At 43.7% G+C, this 20056-nt stretch overlaps 1 protein-coding gene across 1 annotated transcript; it reads left to right on the top strand.

The window, feature by feature from the left end:
- Window positions 1-297: 297 nt before the first annotated feature.
- Window positions 298-19383, top strand: TSPAN7 (tetraspanin 7). Its single transcript, XM_015636298.3, has 8 exons — window positions 298-312; window positions 1741-1929; window positions 4089-4163; window positions 5630-5725; window positions 7448-7603; window positions 11684-11767; window positions 17835-17907; window positions 18246-19383. Exons 1-7 carry the CDS (start codon window positions 298-300, stop codon window positions 17901-17903), a joined length of 684 nt encoding a protein of 227 aa, XP_015491784.2. The 3' UTR covers window positions 17904-17907; window positions 18246-19383.
- The last annotated feature ends 673 nt before the right edge of the window (window positions 19384-20056 follow it).

Here is a 20056-nt window from a genome sequence, read left to right as displayed (position 1 = left end):
GGGGCTCTAAAGGTCAAAGGGCTGGTAATCACTCTCCTCTGACTGCCAAGATACCGGAAATATTTTGTACATCTCCTGTATGATCATTTTCTGAGTTGAAACTTGACAGAGGAGAGGGAGTAGGGAAGACTGGGGTGAGATTGTGCATTGCAGAAGTGGCTCTGAGTTCCTTTTAGACCTTTCAGGTGTAAATGGACACACAGCACCCATGCTTTTGCAATTATTGACCCTGACTCAGAGGTCACAGAATTAGGCTTGTGGAGAGATTTTAGATCAAAGGAAGGAGATAAAGGGAAGATGTGTGTACAGATGGTGAGTGGCAGGAGCCGTGTCTATCCTTGCTGCCTTGTTCTCAGGCCTTTACTGTCCTGGTCTTCCATCTGCCCATGTCTCTCCTGCTTTTAAAGAAAAATCTGAAAACCAAACCAGAAACCAGTACATTCATTGTTCCCCGGACTGTGTGATCTAGGCACAGAGAGATAGTGATGAAAAGTGTGTCTTGGAAATAAGGAAATGAGGCTTGCCTTGGGGTGGAGGTAGGCATTAGTCATACCACTGCTTGTGCTCTGCTAAACAAAGGTCATGGAAAGGTTTGTAGGGAAGTCTTAAGGTTTTTTTGTCTTCATAAGCAATATTCCAGCCAGCACTGCTGCAACCTGAGGTGCATCTTCAGTGTGTTTTTGTGGAAACATCCCAACCCGTCTGCACTGTGCCAAGCTTGCCAGGGGCTTAGACCTCCCAACAAACTCAGGGATTTCCTTAAATCCCTGTAAATCACAGCTCTATTAAGAAGCAGAAGGGGAATAAACCACCAAGAGGCTTTCCTCCTTTTTTTCCAAAGTCTGTGTGTGCCATAAACTGAATAGCCCCCCACCCGAGACCTGGGGAAACCAAACTCTTAAAATGCATGCTAAAGGGTTAGTAATTGTTTCAAACAGCCAACTAAAAATGCTTTTTATTACCAGGCTTCAGCTCTCTTTCATATGTGAAGCTGTTTGTTCATTTTGGCGGTGAAGGCTGCTTTTATGCCTCCCTGGGGACAGTGGTAAAACTTTCAGCAGCTTAGGCACAGAAACCAGCCCTTTGTGGAACTGGAGGCGAGAAACCAGAAGTTATTCTGCAGATTTCCCAATCCCCTGCAGCTTGCTTTCAGATTTTGCTGATTAATCCGCTTTTGTTCGGGACAAGGAGAGGTGAAGACGGTGCTGTGCAGGGATGGGACCAGACTTGGCAAGGGCATTTGGTGTCTGTGGCTTGGTAGCTCCTCAGTGATTTTTTCTGACATTCAGCTGTTGGGTGCAGTAGCAAGGAATCAGCACTTTTCACACAGTTGCACTGAAAGATGGACAAGAGCTGGGTTTATTCTTATTGCCACTGTGAGCAGGAGAGCAGAAATCTCTGCTAACCCTGTCCCTGTGGGAGTAGAAATGCTAGTGCCTGCTGAGGCTGATCAAGGGGAGCAGGGGACACAGGGACATGTGGAGTTGTTGTCTCTCAGTGCGCTGCAGGAGCAGAGAGCTGTTCCTGCTGCCCTGCATCAGCCTCCCTTGGCAGTGATTGGTCTTAGATGTTTGCCCTTCAGTGGCAGCCTTAATGTAACAGATGCTGGAGTTTAATTTTGTCTGTCTGTCCCTCTGGAGTTCCTCGAAGTCTTGTGGCTTCCTTGTGCCAGCAGCATCCCTTCAGGATGTCTGGGTGCTGGCTTTGGCTGCCTGACACGTTTCTCCCCTTGCTTTGCAGATCACCGGCGTTATCCTTCTGGCAGTCGGCGTCTGGGGCAAGCTCACCCTCGGCACCTACATCTCTCTGATTGCAGAGAACTCCACCAATGCCCCCTACGTGCTCATCGGCACGGGCACCACCATCATCGTCTTCGGGCTCTTCGGCTGCTTTGCCACTTGTCGTGGCAGCCCATGGATGCTGAAGCTGGTGAGCAAACACAAGTGCCTTAGGAGGGGAGGGGGGTTTTTTGATCAGTTGGGATTCCCCCCACCCCCTGGTAGATGTTGATGAAGCTTTTTAGGCACATAAGCTAGATTCTATTAATCTTTATGTTCAACATGTGTGCCTTTTGGACAAAGGGAGGAAAAAACCCCTTCTCCAAAACCAGTTTGCGTTTGACTAAGACTGAATTTTGCTACACATCACACATAGGCCCAAGCGTGGAGCAGGGTGGGATGCTGCTGAGTTCCCTTGAGTGATTCCACAATCATTCTGGTTTTCTGTGAGCCAGATAGATAAATACATTTACAATCTTAAAGATGCCCAAAGCACCATAAATGTGAAATTCTTTCGAACTGTATTTTACGGGGTCAGTTTAATGCCCTGCTGTGAAATTATGGAACAAATACTTGGTACCTCATAAAAGCACACCAGCCCTTCTTTTTCTCCTAACATTCACTAGGATAGAACAATTCAACCCAAAAAGAAGAGCACTGTATGGTATGTTTGGCCTCATCTCAGAAGCAGCAGGGGCTCGAGGTGCACTGAGGAGAGGGGAAGCTGTTGTCCCTCAGTCCACTTTAACCTCTCTCTGTATGAGTTTCTCTGTTCTAAATTTTCCAGCCTACCTTAAAATTTAAAATAACTACAGGTTGAACAAACTTATATGACAAACTGTGTTTCTAGGCATATTTAGAAGCAAAATCCTGCATGTGCAATGGTTTGAAGGGTGGAAACAGCACTTGTGAAGCACTGAACTAGTGAGAAAGGACTTGACAGTACAATGCATCTCCAGCTACAGTATTTTGGGACTGGTTTTCCAAGGAGATGGGATGATTTTTCTGCAGTTTAAACTGCATTTTAAAAAAAGAAAGGACATGTTAAAAGGGAGTTAATTTCCTCAAATGATGGCAGGGAGGGGAAGGGGAGAGGTAGGGGCTGCAGTTCCATCAGCTGGTGGCCAGCTGGCAAGTACCTCACTGCTGTCTCTTGCTGGTGATGTGCTGTCAGGGCATGTCCAGAGTCTTGCTGGAGTCACTGCAGTCCAGATGGGAAAGGGATAAAGGTGAATGGTGACACAAATGCATAGGAAATCAGGCTCTGCTAGCTGCTCCATAACTCATGTAACTTCCTTAAAGCTATGCCACTAATAGTAGCATGTGCTGTCCAAGCACGTGGGTTTGTTTTCATTGTACCTATAAGAAATATTTCTAAACTTCTTTTCTCTCCTGAACAGACAAGTGATTTGACAGCTGCATTAATTGGACACTTTTTTTTTTCTAGTTCTGCCTTCACCGTTGTGCTCCTTTCCCCAATAACCTTTCATTAAAGCTAAGTTTCCCTTTTTCCACTAAATCCTGCTAGGACTGAATTTAATTTAAACTGTTTCCTTTCTTAATCAACTTTTACTTAGAAGGTGGAGTAAAAAGGTAATTTTTCCTCCAGAAGATTAAGCTCCAAATTCAAGTTTTACTATCCCACTTTGCATTTTTTCTTTACCTTCTTTATTTCTGCTTAAATATATTTTTAGTACTTGGTGAGTGCCTACACTGGCAGCACTGTTTCCAAGGTTTATTTAGCTCCTGATCCAAATGCTGCACCTGAAGCCAAATATGGACCTTGGCTCAGCAAAGTGTTTGGAGCATATGTCTAGTGTTACTGTGAGAATATTTCCAGTGAAGGCAATGTTTCAGTTCATTCATTGGAGAAATTTCAGGAATCAGGCAGCAAATCCCAATCTGGCAGTGAGATAGATAAACACAAACCAAAACACCTGGGGAAGCCTATTGACCTTAGCAGAGCACCATGCAAACAGGAAGGGTCTGTTTGTATTCCTTATGGCAAGATCAAAACCTGAGTGACTCGGATTCACCTCTGGCATGTGAGTGTGTTTTAATTTATATAAGAATAAACGTGGGAACAGAAATGTCACAGAAGCCAGTAATTAAGCAATATAGATCAGTGATGAGTTGTATAAACACATGTATTACATTCAGGTCATAACCTGTGTATCTCCTCCAAAAGACCTTTGGTTTCTTAACATCTTTGAAGGGTGCCTAGAGGGGAAAGTTACATTTTATGTGATAATATCTGTGCTGAGACAAAAGCCTATCATGCTCTGACTTCTCTTGCCTCCTGCCTTTCAGTATGCCATGTTCTTGTCCCTGGTGTTCCTGGCTGAGCTAGTGGCTGGCATTTCAGGGTTTGTCTTTCGCCACGAGGTAGGTGGAAATGTGCTGAGTTTGCCCTGGGTGGGAGGTGCTGAGAATTCCCTGCAGCGTGGAGAATGTGAGGGGTGCTGAGCTCGGGGCTGCAGCACATCTCCAGAGATGTGGCTGATGTGTAACAATAACTTGTACAGCTCTTAAAAAGTGATGTGATTCCAAAGGAAGGGATTTAGACAAAGCTCTTGCCCTCAGCTCCCTGATGATTTACTCTGGAGCTATCAGGTTTTGTGTGTCCACCATGAAAGATCTTCTTTGCTCTTTTACGTATGCTGAGGGCTGCAAAATAGATTAAATGCTTTTCTTAAACACAGCTCTTTCAGCCAGGCAAATTCTGGTTTATGTAAGGCAGAGACAACTTCTGCATCACACCAGACTTGCTGTTTTGTAAATCTTTTTTTTTGGGTGGGGGGGGGGGAGAGAGGGGGTGGGGAGAGAGTGGGATGGGATTTCATTTCTATCTTGAGAATAAGGAGAGATTAGAAGTAGGATGAGGTAGGAAACTGGGACAGGAAGAAGCCTTAAAATGCGTGATGGTCTAGATTTGTAGTAACACTTCTGCATTATCCACTGTAATCAGGTCTATCTCTGGCTCTAAGTCCATGGACCTACATGTCACTGGTGCTGAACCAGAACAACCCCAGAGACCCTCCTTGTCCCTTCTCTTCCTATTAGCTGGTTTTGGAGTCTCGTCTTTTGACATGCCATTTCCATTGCTATAGAGCTTTCTGCTGCTCACCCTTGTGAGCGGTGGATTGTTCTCAATGCTGTCCTGAGGTGCCTGTCCACCTGCTGAGGATTCCCATTCCATCCCACCTCAGCTGCAGCAGCCCCAGTGTCAGGCTGCTCCCTTCTGGGAGAGGCAGTCTCTTGTCAAGGCCACAGCTGTGTGGGTTGCTCACATCACCTGCTTCCCAGCCCCTTTCCCACCCAAAGTGCCATTCCTGATGATGTGCCTGAGCTTTCCCAGCTGAGGGACCTCTTGTTCCTTACCCAATGCCTTTGGTGCTGGGGATGCCTGGTCAGGAGGTTTGGTGCCAGTGGCTTGTGTCTCCAGGGTGTTTGCACAAGCTTTGGCTCCCATCTGGCATCCATGAGCAGGAAGCATGCAGTCTTCCTCAGACTTAGTGCTGGAACAAAGAGTTTGGGGAGAAAAAGCATAAAATGATACCTTTTTGATAGGTCAAGTCAGTTTACAGTATTTTATCAAAACATTATCAGTTTGCTGGGGCGGTCCTGTTCCTGTGTCTGATATCCCACTGGAAAAATGGCACAAATGATTCCTGACAGTTAAGGGGGAGCTCTGCCAGCTCTAAAAACACCCTTAGAAACAACTGAGAAGGGCTGGTTTGGGTATTTTGTTAGGAAGTTTGGAAATGCATTTGCTTCTGCAGAAAATGATTCAGATCTTGTGCTTCTTGTTGCTCATGGGGGCTGGGGTTTTTTTCCCCTCATCCTCACAGATCAAGGATACTTTCCTTAGGACATACACTGAAGCAATCCAGAATTACAACAAGAATGATGAGCGGAGCCATGCAGTGGATAACGTACAGGAAAGTGTAAGTCTAAAGCTGGATACCAGAAATAGAGAAGCATTTGATCCCAGAACGTGAAGTTTTGATGGCTCAATCTGCAAGCTGTAATTTTCAAGTAAACTTTGAGGCTGGAAAAAGTGGTCTAAAGGAAAAGTATTTCAGCTGAAGTGCTTGCCCAGGATGCCTAAATTTTAGTGAGAAAACTGTCTGATAAAGGCAAAGCCTGTCCCATTGGCTCTTTGTTGTTTCCATATCTTGAGTTAGGTTTAGGGGGAAGTTCTATTCCTAAAGAGCACATTCCTAAGGGAATTTGCCGATAAGATTATAAAATGTTTTAAATTTGAGCTGGGTAAGACAGGGTTTTATAACCTTGTGTCCTGCATCACTGATAAACTGCAGCAGTTCTCTTCATGAGTACAATGAGAGGTTGACAAAGGAGACCAGTGAGTTAAGGAGAAAAACTGGGAATATTTTCCCCAGAGGAAAATGGAGGGGAAAACTGCTGATGTTGGCAGTGAAAGCTGTCCTGGAGGGATGGAGTAGGAGCTTGGTGGAGCAGAGCCTTTCTGCCCCTCAGGGGTGGGGGTTGCCTTGCCTTCCAGCAGGGCACAGGGCAGGAGCAAATTCCACAGCACAGCCAAAGCAGTTGGGGATGCCACCCACAAGAGACCAAGTCCACCAAGTACAACACAGTGTGATAAAATTCACATCTGCATTCCCACTGGAAGCTCTACCACAGCAAGAATCTATTCCTCCAGTCTGCAATACATTCTGTGAGCCCATTTCCTTTCCATATGATTGTAACTTGATGAATGAAATATCAGTGTAATTATATCAATGACTTGTACATCTGTAGAAATTACAGCTGGTACCTTGGGCCCTTCAGCACAATTGAAACTGTATTCTGACCTGGCTAACCTGGTTAGCAGATTGCTGCAGTGCTCCAAACTGAGTATATTCTGCTGTCAGATTGTCAGTTTGCATGTTAATCTGAATTTTAAATTTTTGATTCCTTAGAGATGACCAAACAAAATAGTTTTGAGTACTTTTTCAGTGTTTCTGTTGTAGGAAAATGTTCATTTCATTCCTAGTTCTCTTTTTACAGGAATTGCATTTATAAGTCCTTCCCATGCAAAAAATGCAGCACATACTCCATACATTTCAGTCTCTGTCTTCTAGCTTGGGATCTAAATCAGAACATCCCTCCCAATTTAGGGTTTTCTAGCTGACTTCCTAGATACACCCTGTGAACATATGGTCTCTTTCTATTCACAGCTCAGTGAATTGTCCTAGAAATGATTTTGGTGAGTTAGAGAGGCTTCACCTTATTGATTTGTACTAGTTTGAGCCTGTATGGGTTACATGTAATTCTGTGTAATGCTTTGAGGTCTTGAATTTATAGAGTCATCTTTAATCAAATAAAAAGGTAAAGAAAGCAAACAAAATGTCCAACAGACCATCAAGTAAAAAGGATGGGTTTATGGCTGGACCTCTGTGAAATGTTACAAATAATAGTTCTGCTTGTAAAATACCTTATTTTTAGCAGGTCATCTGCTCCCATGTTCTGTAAATTACACCCCTGGTACTTCTGTAATTCGTGGGGCAGGGGTGGTATCTGCTTTTCAAAACTTGAGGTGCCCTGTCTTTATTTTGATTATGAGCTTATGAAGTGGGCTGAGATTATCTGTTCTAGTTTTAATTCTGTTTTGTTTGTGTGCTTTAAAACCTGCCTCTTATCCCTCCTAGCTGAGCTGCTGTGGCATTCAGAGCTACACCAACTGGAGCACCAGCCCTTACTTCTTCAAGCACGGCATCCCTACGAGCTGTTGCATGAACTCCAGTGACTGTAACACTCAGGATCTGCGCAACATGACCGTGGCTGCCACTAAAGTAAACCAGAAGGTACCAGTAGTGTTGTGCCAGAGGCAGCTGTGACACCCCCCAGCACCCCAGTGGAGTGTGTGGCTGCTTGCAGTTGCACTTCATTTCAAATTGTTGGTTGATAATGTGCAAATAAGGCTGGAGAGTTGGTGAGGATGGGCTTGGTCCTGCATTTGCTTCATGTTCTTTGAGCTGGCCTTTCTCAAATCCAATCCCAGGTGAAGCAGTTCTGAGGAAACACAGGTGATTGACAGTAAATGTTGTGGTTGGTGGGTACATTTATTGTTAAAATCTTTGAACACATAGGGCTGTGAGCACAGCCAAAGTGAGCCTTCCCCGGGGTCACCTGAAGGAGCAGGTTGGGAAGGCAGAAGGAGGGTTGAGAAGGCAAGTTGGGAGAACAGGAAGAAATTTAATAACTAGAGAATAAAAATACAGAAAACCTTAAGAAAGGGAAGAATAAAGAGAAAATAATGCAGCACCTATGCATTAGACACTGTGCTGAAGAAGGACAACTCAAGTTACTGCTTCAAGTGCTAGTGTGTTATCAATTCTTTCTCAACTGGTATTTGCAAGAGAGGGAACAGTTTGTTGGTAAGAGGAATGATATTGTGGCTAAATCACCATTCTAAGCTGCAGCACAGCTTAGTCAGACTTAAGGATTATTTTCTTTTCTGTTGTTATTTTCAGAAATCTGTTTAAAAAAATAGGTAGAAGTCCTGAGTAGACAACAGGGAAAATATGGAAATACCTCTGTCTCTTCTCTGTCTTTTTCACCTCAGTCACCTGTGACTCAGAAGGTTGGACTGGTGGCTGAGCACAGCCTGAAACATCTTTGAAAACCAGCCAAGTAGACAATGTTTTCTGACATGTATTGTAAAAGGGATACTAGAGGATTATTTTCCACAAAGCCTTTCTTTTTTTTGCAATGGTTTAATGAGAGCCACTTGTTGCAGATGTGTGGAGTGTTGGTGGTGTCCATTGGTTGAGTAACTCAGTCACCACCAGCAGAGCAATCTTGCATGAGTATAGAGGGTGAGCCACTCTGTTCAGTTGCTGTTTGTGAGTTTGCACTAACTTGGTGTTTTTGGAGAAGTGGAAGGAAGGTGAGAGGCAGGGCAGGGTGGATGTAGGGCATGTGCAGTACAGCCAGCACCCACAGCAGGCATGGTGCCTCCTGGGCAGCACACCCTGAGCCCCTGCTTCTGCTCCTCTTCCAGCAGGAAAGCTCTGGTGTGACTGGTGTTCCACCAGCAGGTCCCAGCTTTGCAGCTCAGGACAGCCATGCACTCTGAACCTTTCCTTGCTGCATCACCATTTAGGTACCATTTGCAGTGCCAGCACTGATCTGCTGATTCCCCCAGGTGCCAGGACACACTCCCTGAGCACTTCTGAGTTCCTCGTGGCACAGGATGCCTGCTGAATTGTAGGAAGCAGCTGAGGGATCAGTGTGTGCTAGTCCAGGGCTAGTAACACCTTTCCAGCCATTCTTGCCTCTTGCTGTCCTGTCAAATGCACAAATCACCTGACAGAAAAGGACTGCTGATTCCTCAGGAAATAGTTGAAGATAATTACTTGATTTAATTACCTAGAGGAAATTTGGATTTTTGGAAGTTCGTGTGGTTTTGTGTCATTTTCTGACATAGCCATTGAAAACCAAAAGTTGCAGATTTCTGTTCAGCAATCTTGGAGTTGTCCCAGACATTTGAGCAAAGTAAAATGCTTCTGACGGACTCATGGGAATAAAAAGCAAGGAGACAATCTTGTTTGGCCCTATCCTTTCACTTCAGATAGGTAGCAAACATCATTGCCTCTGACCCAAGGCCCCTGCTGGTCTTGGAAACAGGCCCTGTGCTCTCTGTGTGTTGGAGAAAAAGGAAAATATTTATTGCCATGTGTTGTGGAAGAATCTTCTCACCATACCTGTGGACAAGCATATTTGGATTACATCTTTTGGTGGATCTTGCAAAGCTATCAGGAAGACGAGTTCTCTATGAGTTAATCAAATTACTAGCAGTTTCTGAGGACTAATAGTGAATTAACCAAAGAGGATTAAACTAATTATATAATTACAGGACTAAAAGACAACATTCCTGGATTTTCTTTGCCAATTCTGACCCTAACTTGCTTAGTGACCTTAGGTTAATTATTTAGGCTCTCTGTTTCTTCATCTCTGAGCACAGTAATACCTAACTTTAAGAGCTGTCATGAGGATTAGCTAATTAATGTTCATCTAGTGCTTTTAATTACAGTTCTTTACCAAGAAACCTCAAGAACTGATTCTCTCTAAAACCTTAAGAAAGGAACAGACGCATGGAGTCAGGAAAGATCAGATCCTTTGTTAAGTGTCCCTTCTGAGCTCTGGATCTCTGGATCAGCACCCAGAGGTCCTCAGAGTGCTTCACACACTTCTGTCCTGTAGTGCAGCTCGTGGGTGCTGCTTGTGCTGCCAGTCCAGCACAGCAAGGTCTGAGCTATTTGGCCATATGTAAACAATGCACTTCAGTAAACAGATTATTGTGGCTTGGGAAAACAGAGTCTTCAGGTGAGGAGGGTGATCAAAACTCTGCCATTGCATGTTTTGTTGACAGGATCTTCTGTCCCCCTCAAATTACCACTGAGCTTTGGTGTTGCATCTCTTGAAGGTTCTTCAGCAAAATAGATTTCAGAAGAGCTGGGAGAGCATTAAGCCATGTCAGGCAGAATGAAAATGCTGCTGAGAAATCTAATCTCATTGCATAACATGTAAAATATGCAAACTATAGTTGCTTGATGGGTTAAATAAGCAAGCCTGAATCAGACTTAGTGTCCACTGTGGTAAAACATAGTTAGTATGTACACATAAACATTTCAGAAATTAATCAGGACCAGCTGTGCTATTAGGTTCAGCACTTCATTATTCTCAGGATTAAATGTCTTGTGATGTTATAAAAGAAGTTATAGAAATGGTACAATTTATTTAATAAATGGTCTTTCTGTGATACAGAACATTGTCCTCACTTTTATTTTTTACAAGCACCTGATGCTCTGAAGTCATAAAGGGTTTCCTACCGTGCTTGCAGAGTGAGGGGTGTGTGGATATAGGTGATATACTTCTTTCTTATGGGACAGGAGTCCAAACTGGGAAGGCAATTCACTGTTATTTCTGAGTTTTCCAGTTTCTGATAAATTGGGTGAAGTTATTGGATAAACTGGATAAAGTTATAATGCATAAAACTCCTCAGGACTGGCCTTAAGCCAGGGTGTTGGTCATTTGAGGAAGGTGGCAAAAGGGGCTGAGCAGTGACTTTGGATTGTGGGGACAGAAGGGTTAATAATGAAAGAAAAAGGAAAATCTTTCTTCTTTTCTTCACGTATCAAGTCACTTGTTTAGATTAATTCAGGCACCACAAACTAAGAGATAATTTCAAACACTGTACTGAGGGGGAACCTCTCAAAAAAAGTCTATCCAAGAGAAGGTCAGATATTGCACGTGAATTCTCTGGCCCCAGTCTGAGCTGTGAATTGAGGCCTGAGAAAGGAAGACAGCAGAGAGGAAATTTGCTTTGGGGAGCAGGACACAGAATTTTATATCCAAGGGCAAACTAAGAAAATTCATACAAAACCCTTGATAACTTTGTTACATGGTTTAAAGTTACATGCTGTTCAGTGCCTTGCCTGGTGTCCTTTGATGGGTAAAGGCAAGCAGAATGCCTTAAGGGACACTTTATTAAATATCTAGACTATTAGGAAATCAGCATCATTTATTCATTTTTGACATCTGTATTGTATTATAACATTGGTGTATTGTTACCAGTTTGGTTTCAGGTCAAAGCTATATTGTTTTTTAACTGACTTTCTTTAAAAAAACCCATAAAAATGAGTGCAACATCACATTTAGATGTTAAAAGTAGTGAAATGTATTTGTTTCTGAGAGGAAATGGTTTCGCCACAACTCCACATCATTCACTCAGAATTGCTATTTTAAAAAAAACAGGTGACACTGTTGGAAATTACAGCAGAAATATTGTCTAGCCAGAGTTCATTCTAAATGAGAAATTTGTGTGTATGCATTCATGGCAGGGAAGGTCAGTACAAGGAATGATGATGTTTGTTTTCCAGGGCTGTTATGACTTGGTGACCAGTTTTATGGAGACAAATATGGGAATCATAGCTGGAGTGGCTTTTGGGATTGCATTCTCACAGGTAAGTGCACAAACACTCTCCTTCCCCCCTTTTCTTTTCCCCTCTTTCTTTACCTGGACTTCAAGGAGGGAAGGATTATGTAAAGGGACTGAACTCAGCATGCTCATTAGTCCTGAGGTCATCTGTTCATTGATTTTCTTTTTTTCAGCTTAAATGAAGTTTCTCCTTGGGAATATCAGTTACGGTTGAGCTAATGACTAGCTCAAGGAAAACAAATTGTCCCTCCACTGGGTCAAATAGAGGTCAACCCAATAAAACATTGGCTTAAATGGAGCATAAACAGCTAAGACAAATAGATTATCTATTGTTTGGGTAGGGTTCTATCTTCTAAGTACTCTTATTTGTTCTTAAAGGACTCAAGAATGCAAGTGAGTGCACCCTCATGCCTCCCCATTCTGGACCACACATTTCTATTTATAGAAATTCTCCCCATTCTGGACCTGGGGCCTGGAGGGGACACTTTGTGACCAATTTTATTTATTTTCCCTTTAACACTGAACTTTGAGAAATGTTAAGTGCACCAAAATCAGATTGTTAAACCAGCTCCTTGTCTGCACCAAAAGGAGTGTGGCACAAGAGTGAGGAGACCTGAGAAGGGGTTTTCTGCTCCGTGATATTCAAACTGCATTTATGTAGACAGGAGCTGGGGAAAGTGTAGGTCTGGCCAGGTTGTTCTGATCAAGAAGGGGCAGGAAAACACCTGCATCTTTCAACAAGATGCTCCTTTATACCAATCACTTCATGTGTGACAGCAAGGGCTCTACTGGAAATATGCAAAACTGAGAGAGAGGGAAGCATGCACAATTCAAAACTGTGCCCAAGCCATGTGGAAACTGGCCCCCACATCCTCTCCATCAGCATACGCACAGCCTGAGGGAGCCCTGAAGCTGGCTGGGCTCAGGCTGGCTGAATGCCCTGCCTTGAGCACATCTGGAAGCCTGATGCCCTGCAGCCAAGGTGTTGGATGTGAGGAACCCATGGTTTGCTGTGGGTGGAAATGTTGGTTCATCACAACAGCAGCTGCACAGATCATGTGCTGCATGTCAGGTTTTTGGGATCCAGAAAAGGTGAACAATCTGGAGTTGTTTGGGCATGGCTGAGGGGAGGTCAGTTGTTCTTTAATAGGCTATTCTAATTCTTGCTGAATGGTGACAGCATTGATACTCTTCTGCAGCCTCAATTATGGCTTAATTACTGCTATAGGACTCCAAGCTCAGGTTTCAGCTTGGGTTCTAGAGAGCCAGAAGGCTGTAAAGCATCTTTTTAAGATGCTCATGTAAAGCTATCCAAAAGAAAAATGAGACAAGTAGCATTGTAAAATATGCTGCTGGGGGAAGAAGTCAGGACCAATAGTGCCTGAAAGCCTTTAATGGCTGTTCCATGGCAGGCTGCAGGGCACTTGGCCTCTGTGACTGAGGGGAAAAACGAGGTGTGTTTTGATGTGGTGCTGGCATCTCACACTGCTGGTGGCACGGTGAGCCCTGCTGCCAGGTGGGGATGTCACTCCCCAGCACAGTCCCTGGGCTCTGGCACTGTGAGGACATACCCAGCTGCTCGGGGTGTTAGCAGACACGTGAAAAAGGGAAGAGAGAGGCTGCAGAGGAGAAAAATGCAGCTCTCCCAGGCTGTGAGGGATAGAAGGTGGCCAGTTGTAATTTACTGCCTGATCTGTTTTGCTGGGCCCAATCAGGGACAGTGTTTACAAATTGATTTCAGGTTAACGTGGCTTGCAGTAATGCTGGGCAGGGCTCCAGCTGTAGGCGAGCTTTCACTGCTCCTATTGAGAATAGGTTTAATCCAAATAAAAGACAAATTAAATCATGTTGCTCTTCTGCAGTAAAGCATGCTCAAGGGTCTTTCCTTCACGTGATTTGTTAGGTGTTGACTAGCATGGGGAATGTGCTGGTGCCCAGAAATGGCGAAAGTTGATGTAATGGCATTGCAAATCTTACAGGCCTGGCACAGACCTCTCCATCAGAGATTTTTTATAAAAAACACTGTATTGCTGACCTTGTCTGCTCTGCTCCTCGGGTTTGAAATAATAGCAATAAAATAAAATTTGATTGTTTTTGGACTTGGATGCCAGTGTTGACTTCCAGCTGGAATAATTTCCGTTTAGCAGGTGCTCTTCAGAGCAGAAAAATGATTGCTGTGTTGTGCCCAACAGAGAATAAAATTATGCAAACTGCATAGATGATGGAGAACTGTGCCCAGATAAAACTACAGGGCAGGCATTGGCTTAAGGAATGCAAGAGACACTGTCTGGAGGGGTTTATGAGTTGTGAGTAGGGGAGAAAAAGTGCAAGGTTCAGGCCACATTATTCCCTTTGTGCTGAAGGACTGAAAATCAGGTGCTCTCCACATGCTCCAAACCAGTTACTGGGCATGGACAGATCCCATCATTCTAAGATAAATTCCCAGGCAGCCATGGTACAAGATCCACCTCTTTAGTGTCAGCATTAACCTGGGTAGCTCTGCCTGAACCTGCCTTGCTCAGGGCTTAGGGAATGGGATCCACAGCAGCATCCAATGTGTGACCTGAAACCTGGTCTGAGACTGGGTTATTCCAAAGATTGATCAGGGTGGATCCAGCGTGGAGGTAGGACCTGTGACAGAGGCACACCATGGCTGACTCAAACAAGCAACATGTGACATAGAAAATTCTCTCTTTTAAAACAGAGCCAGAGAACATGCACATGTTTGGAGATTTGCATTTTGAGAATATGACAAGGTGTTGAGCTAAAAAAATTATTCCTGATGGATTAAACCCCCCCCCCAGTTTTGGTATACCTGATGTGCTAATGAATTCCAAATTAGTTCAACACATTTCTATTTATAGAAATTCTCCCAAAGAATGAAAAATGGTGATGATACCAAGGCCCAAAATAAAATGGAAATTCAAATTGCAGTTCAGTTTCTTTCTCTTCAGTATAATAAGGTGTAATAAATATGTCATGCAGAACAGCTTCCAGTCAGTGGTAACTCCTACAGAATAAGTGTATTAAAAAGCCTGTTATTATGTGTAGCAGGGATAAGACTGCTACAAAATACGCTGTGGATGGTTTTCAATGGTCAGAACTAAGATGTGCCTGAGATTGCCCCTAGAAACCATGAGAAGTTCACTTGATTCTGCTTGCTAGAATGACCTATGGCCAAAAGGATGATACAGCTGAGGGGTGTGGGTTTCCCAGATGTCTAAAGCAAAGAATTTGTCAGCATTTTCAAGTTTCCTGTGGCAAGACCAGGGTATGGAAAACTCTCTATTTCTATACAATAGCTCAGAAGACCTAGATAATCCTAGGTAAAAAGGGAAGAAAGGAAAAAAAGTAAGAGAGAAGACAAATGCAGAACCAAGTCTGACATCTTAGCACTCAAAAATCAAGACAGTAAAAATCAAATAAATGACTAAGTGGATAAAAGTCGAGATGGGGCATTTGAGAGGCAATGGGAGTGTGGGGAAATGAATGCAGCTCCCAGCAGCAGCTTCTTTGTGGGAATCCTTTAACACCAATTCTGCTGGTTTTTCAAAGGAGCTGCAGGGACCTGGTGCACAATAGGACAAGGAGTTTCCTCCTGCCTGAAGAGCAGGGGAGACAAGTGGTGGAACAAATGCAGACAGCAAGGCAGGGAGGAGAGTGCTGATTTGTGCTGCACAGTCTGGGAGCCTCTAGACTTAAATGCAGAGGGCTGTAGTTATGCCTGCAATGAAAGGGCACTGTGAAGAAAAATCAGTAACTCACTACAATATTGCCTCTTTTTGGCTAGAGGAGGAACAGTGTTCCTGTGGTTAAAGGTGGAAGTCAACACATCGAAAAACACGTTTTTATATGCATTCAAATTATTTCTAGAATATTTATTATAGTTCTGCTATGTCCTGGTAATACTTAGAAATGCTGAATAAAACGTGTGCAATGGCTTGATATGCATGCCATTATTTTTGAAATACAGAGTTAAACATTATGATACTATAACCACTTAAATGCCTAAACCAGCCTAAGGTCAGAGCCAAGAATCAGTAAGTGGGCCAAAGATCATGAAGATACATTCATGAGTAACCTGCCATTTGTCTTAGGAGTGAGCTGAGTAAAACAAAACAACATTGCATGGCTGCAGATGCTACAAAGTTTAGAACCACTGATTATTAGAGTTACAGCCTGCACAGAAAAGAAGAATCCCTAATTAGAGGTATCTGGGGAAGTCTGCTGCAGTTGAAGGGGGAAAGAAAAGCCTGTGGTTTCCTATTTGTAGAGGCTACAGCATCTTTCTCCTTATAAACCTGATACAAGCAGCAGATTGTGGTGAAGAACAGTGGCTGTAACCTGGGTGCTTGTGATGGAGAAAAATAAACAACTTCAATGTACATGTATTCTTGGCCATTGTAGAGAGGAATTGATTTGGGTTTGGGATGGAATTTTTTCAGGGGAAAGAATTTGGACTAAATACACTGCAAAGTTCATCTTACTGAAATATGCAGTAAGGCAGAGTCAAGCCAAGGAAGGTGAGGAAAGACTGAAAGTCACCAAAAAAAAGAAAAAGTGACAGTGAAGGAGGTGGGACAGGGCCACTCAGAGCCACTCACTCTGTTCAGCCTGTCAGAGCATGGAGAAATACATAGTACTGGCCAAAACAGAGATCTCATTCTCCAAAATTGAACTGAGCTAAAGAAACTGCCTGAGTGCAGAAGTGTCATGTAACCTGCAGAATGTGGTTGGTTTTCAGCAGCACCTTCAGCAATTCAGTAAGTCATTCTCCCAGTGATGAGTAGAAAAGACAACAAAATGGCTAAAATGTCTTCTTGGTATCAAGTGAGATTTTTCAGAGCCAAGGAGGGTTTTCACCAGGCACATATTGTCTTGGCAACTAAAAACACAGCCCCTGGACCCTGGCAACTTTGTTTTTCGTTAGAGGTTGGTCAGGAGATGGTACCAGTGCCCCACATCTAGTAATAAACCAAGGCAGTGTCATCCTGGGTGCCAAAATCAGGGGGTGCATGTGGGGAACAGTCAGGTTCAACCTGCTGTTAATTGTGACTCTGTGCCCTTTTGAAATTCCCAGAACAGCTCTGGTGGACACTGAAACAGGAAACTGAGCAAATTTCTGGCAAAAGAAGCGTGGCCTGACAAGGACTGTGACATCTTAGAGAAGTTTAGGAAACAGTTTATCCAGATTTGAGTTACCCTGGCTTGGCCTTGCTTTGTGCCAGCCCAAATTAAACAATTGCCTGGTAGAGAAGATGTGTATTTTGATGATGATTGTGTTAACAGGGAGCACTGTCTGGTCTAGGGGGAGGCACACACAATCCTGAGGAGGGAAAAGAGGAGGAGCCAGTTTGGATGAGCAGCCAGCCAGTCATACCTAGGCATGCTCTGGATGTGCTGAGGAGTTCATCAATTGACCAACCCCAATAAGCAAGGTTGAATTATTTACAGCATATTAACACTGTTGGCACATGCAAGAAGCACTAAGAAACTGCAGTAGAAAAAACACTGAAAAGACCTAGTGCTTATTGATGAGTGGAAGCTTGGGATCTGTTTTCAATAATCTGAGTGACAGCCAAGGGAATAGTGAATGACTTCTTAAAAAGTTATTTCCAGATTTACAGCGCTCATTTCTACAGTGCAGCATCACTTGTAAAGGAAGCACGACCACTCTGGGACATCAGGAAGCTTTTCCCTGGCACAGTGATAAAGAAGTTAAAGGCAGCAGCTCTCAGGGCTGATGGGTGGTGGTGAGGGATCCAGGTGGAGCAAGTGAAATACAGCCTGTAACATGCTGATACCCCCAGCAGTTTATTCATCCACATCTGGCTTGGCCAGACATTGGCAATGGGATTGAAAAATACCAGAAAGGCATGCTGCCTGTCAGAGAAATGCTAAAAATCAAGAGGAAGATCTGACAAGAAAGATGATAGATTTTGATGCTGTTTTTCTAATTAGAGCAATCCTTAAAATAGGGCATAAATACATTGTGCATAATAAGTCCAGAACGTGAAGTACATGTTTACCAACGCTCTGCACTGATGAAATTTAACTTAAATTCTGTTCTGTCTCTGTCTTGTCTGGAACAGTTGATCGGGATGCTGCTGGCATGCTGTCTGTCCCGGTTTATTACTGCTAACCAGTATGAGATGGTGTAACAAGGTGAGCTTTTCCCCTTTCCCAGGCGCTCAGACTGTGAAAGCCTTGCTGTGGTGTTGTGGCTGTGCTGCTTCTGCTGGAGACAGCGGGCAGGTTTTACATTCTGGGCGTGTTCATTAAGAGTTAAGCCTTCCCATTCAGTCTTCTTTGCTTTGGGATTTTCATCCCTATTTTGTGTGTATTGGGGAAAGAATTAAAGGGGGGGAAATGCAGCGTTGAATTTCGTCATTTCAGTTTTCTTGGAAAGAGAGAGCAGAGCACCTGCTGTTCATACTGTTAGCAACCAAAGCAACCCACTCCTTGGTTTGTCGTTCTTGTTTTTTATCCTCCCTGCTCTCCAGTCTTTCAACAAGTGTGAAGTCCAGAGCCTGTGTGAAGACCAGGAGCTGCAGAATCGGAGAAAGACTGACATGAATGTTCTAGCACACACTGTCTCTCGCACGCACGCACACCCCACGAGCAAGCCCGTGTGCGCGCACACTGCACCCCACCTCCCGAACTGTCCCATGCGTAGTGTCCCATCCTGTGAAGTTCCACGGTGCCACCCAGAGTGGCCGGGTCCCCTCGGCCCCCGGAGCCGGCGCCCACCGCCGCGGCTCGGCGCAGGACGGCACCGTCTGTATGTTCTTGGTCACGCAGTAGTTGCATCGTAAGTTAACAAAGGTAACTCATTAACAGCATTGATCGGGCTGTGCATGTAGTGACTGGAGGGCATAATTAGCCTTTCACCATGGTTAATAAGTGTTGCACACGTTCATATAAACCGGTATATGAAATATATATTCTTTTGGTTTTATCTTAATTTCTTGTTTTGTTTATTGCTTTACTAAGGTTTCCATCCTTTCCCCCCTTGCCCTGCGCCTGTCCCCCTTTCCCCAAAAACAAAGGAATCGGTAACATAACATAAAGATACTTGAAAATGATGTTAAAATGTTGTGCTTGAAGGGAACTGTTATTCCTGATGTTCTTCTACATCTTTGATTCTTACTCAGTGTTGTATGCCTAGTGCGTATCCCGGTAGGCTTTGTCTAGTGCATTTTGCCTCGGAACCTGATCCTGTGTAATACTGTTATTAAGCTGTGTTGTTGCTTACTGTGAAGGCAGAAATTTTTGCTCCCTTTATTTTTATTACCTAGCTATGAACTAATTGAACTGTGCTGTACTGCGGCCTTCATACTTTTTTCCTGTTCTTTCTTTTATTTCTCTTTTTTTTTTTGCATTGAGGTTGCAGCCACCAAATACATTGTTGAATCAAACCTAAATAAAAACACACACACACACAGACACACAAAAAAAAAAAAGATAAAAAAAAAAAACCAGGCATATGAAATATTTTTGGGGGAAAGCAAAAGTTTAAAACCTTTTTAAAAAAAAATAGGACTTTTTTAATAATGCCTCTGTCTAGCATGCCAACGAGAATGCATTGATATTGTGAGTATTTGTGATATACGTATTAATAAATGGAACCATTACAGATTTCTAGCTGTTTCCTTCTCATTCTTTAGTTATAGGAAAAGTTTTTATGGGAGGGGAGGAAGTGAACGTCAAACACCTGGGCACAGCTTGGCATGACATGTCTTTATGCTTTTTTTAATGACTAATTTGTTTGTAAAAGAAAAAAGTTACTACCCTGGAAAAGGAAAAATAAAAAAAATAAAAAAAAAAGGAGAAAGAACTGGAATTGTTTCAAATCTCCTTCTACAGCTGGTTTCACCACATGACAAATGCATGTCCTCTGCTTTGCAATTTTTCTTCTTGTAATTATTAAAAATCTTCAGTGTTTCATATCCCCCCCTTAGTGCTGTGAGTGGTTTTGGCATTAAGCATTTCTCTCTTGATTTTGGTGAGAGAGAAGAGAGCTTTGGGGTTGAGGGGGTGGCTCATGGAAAGGCAGGCAGTTATCTCTTCCTTACTTGACTAACTGCAGCATCACAGATCTGACAGAAAACCCATGGAAGGTTAAACCTGGGAATTTTGGGCCAAGCTTGCCAGTGTGGACAGAGAGGGAGACTTGAGGAGTCCTGGAGCCTTCTGGCTGTGGGAGCTGTGCTGCTGCTGGAGTCCCAGTCCTTCCTCTGTCTGTCTGTCTGTCTGTCCATCGGTGCCCCTGTGACCCCCTGCCCGGGGGGCTGCCCTGCCTGGTGCCGCCAGC

The sequence above is a fragment of the Parus major genome, chromosome 1 (assembly GCF_001522545.3).
Source record: "Parus major isolate Abel chromosome 1, Parus_major1.1, whole genome shotgun sequence".
Classification (NCBI taxonomy): Eukaryota; Metazoa; Chordata; class Aves; order Passeriformes; family Paridae; genus Parus; species Parus major.
This window is presented reverse-complemented; position numbering and strand designations above follow the sequence as displayed.

Coding starts and splice junctions, on each gene's coding strand:
- TSPAN7 (XM_015636298.3), top strand. Junction 1,930..4,088: donor GCCCATGGATGCTGAAGCTG/GTGAGCAAACAC, acceptor CCTGCCTTTCAG/TATGCCATGTTCTTGTCCCT. Junction 5,726..7,447: donor TGGATAACGTACAGGAAAGT/GTAAGTCTAAAG, acceptor TATCCCTCCTAG/CTGAGCTGCTGTGGCATTCA.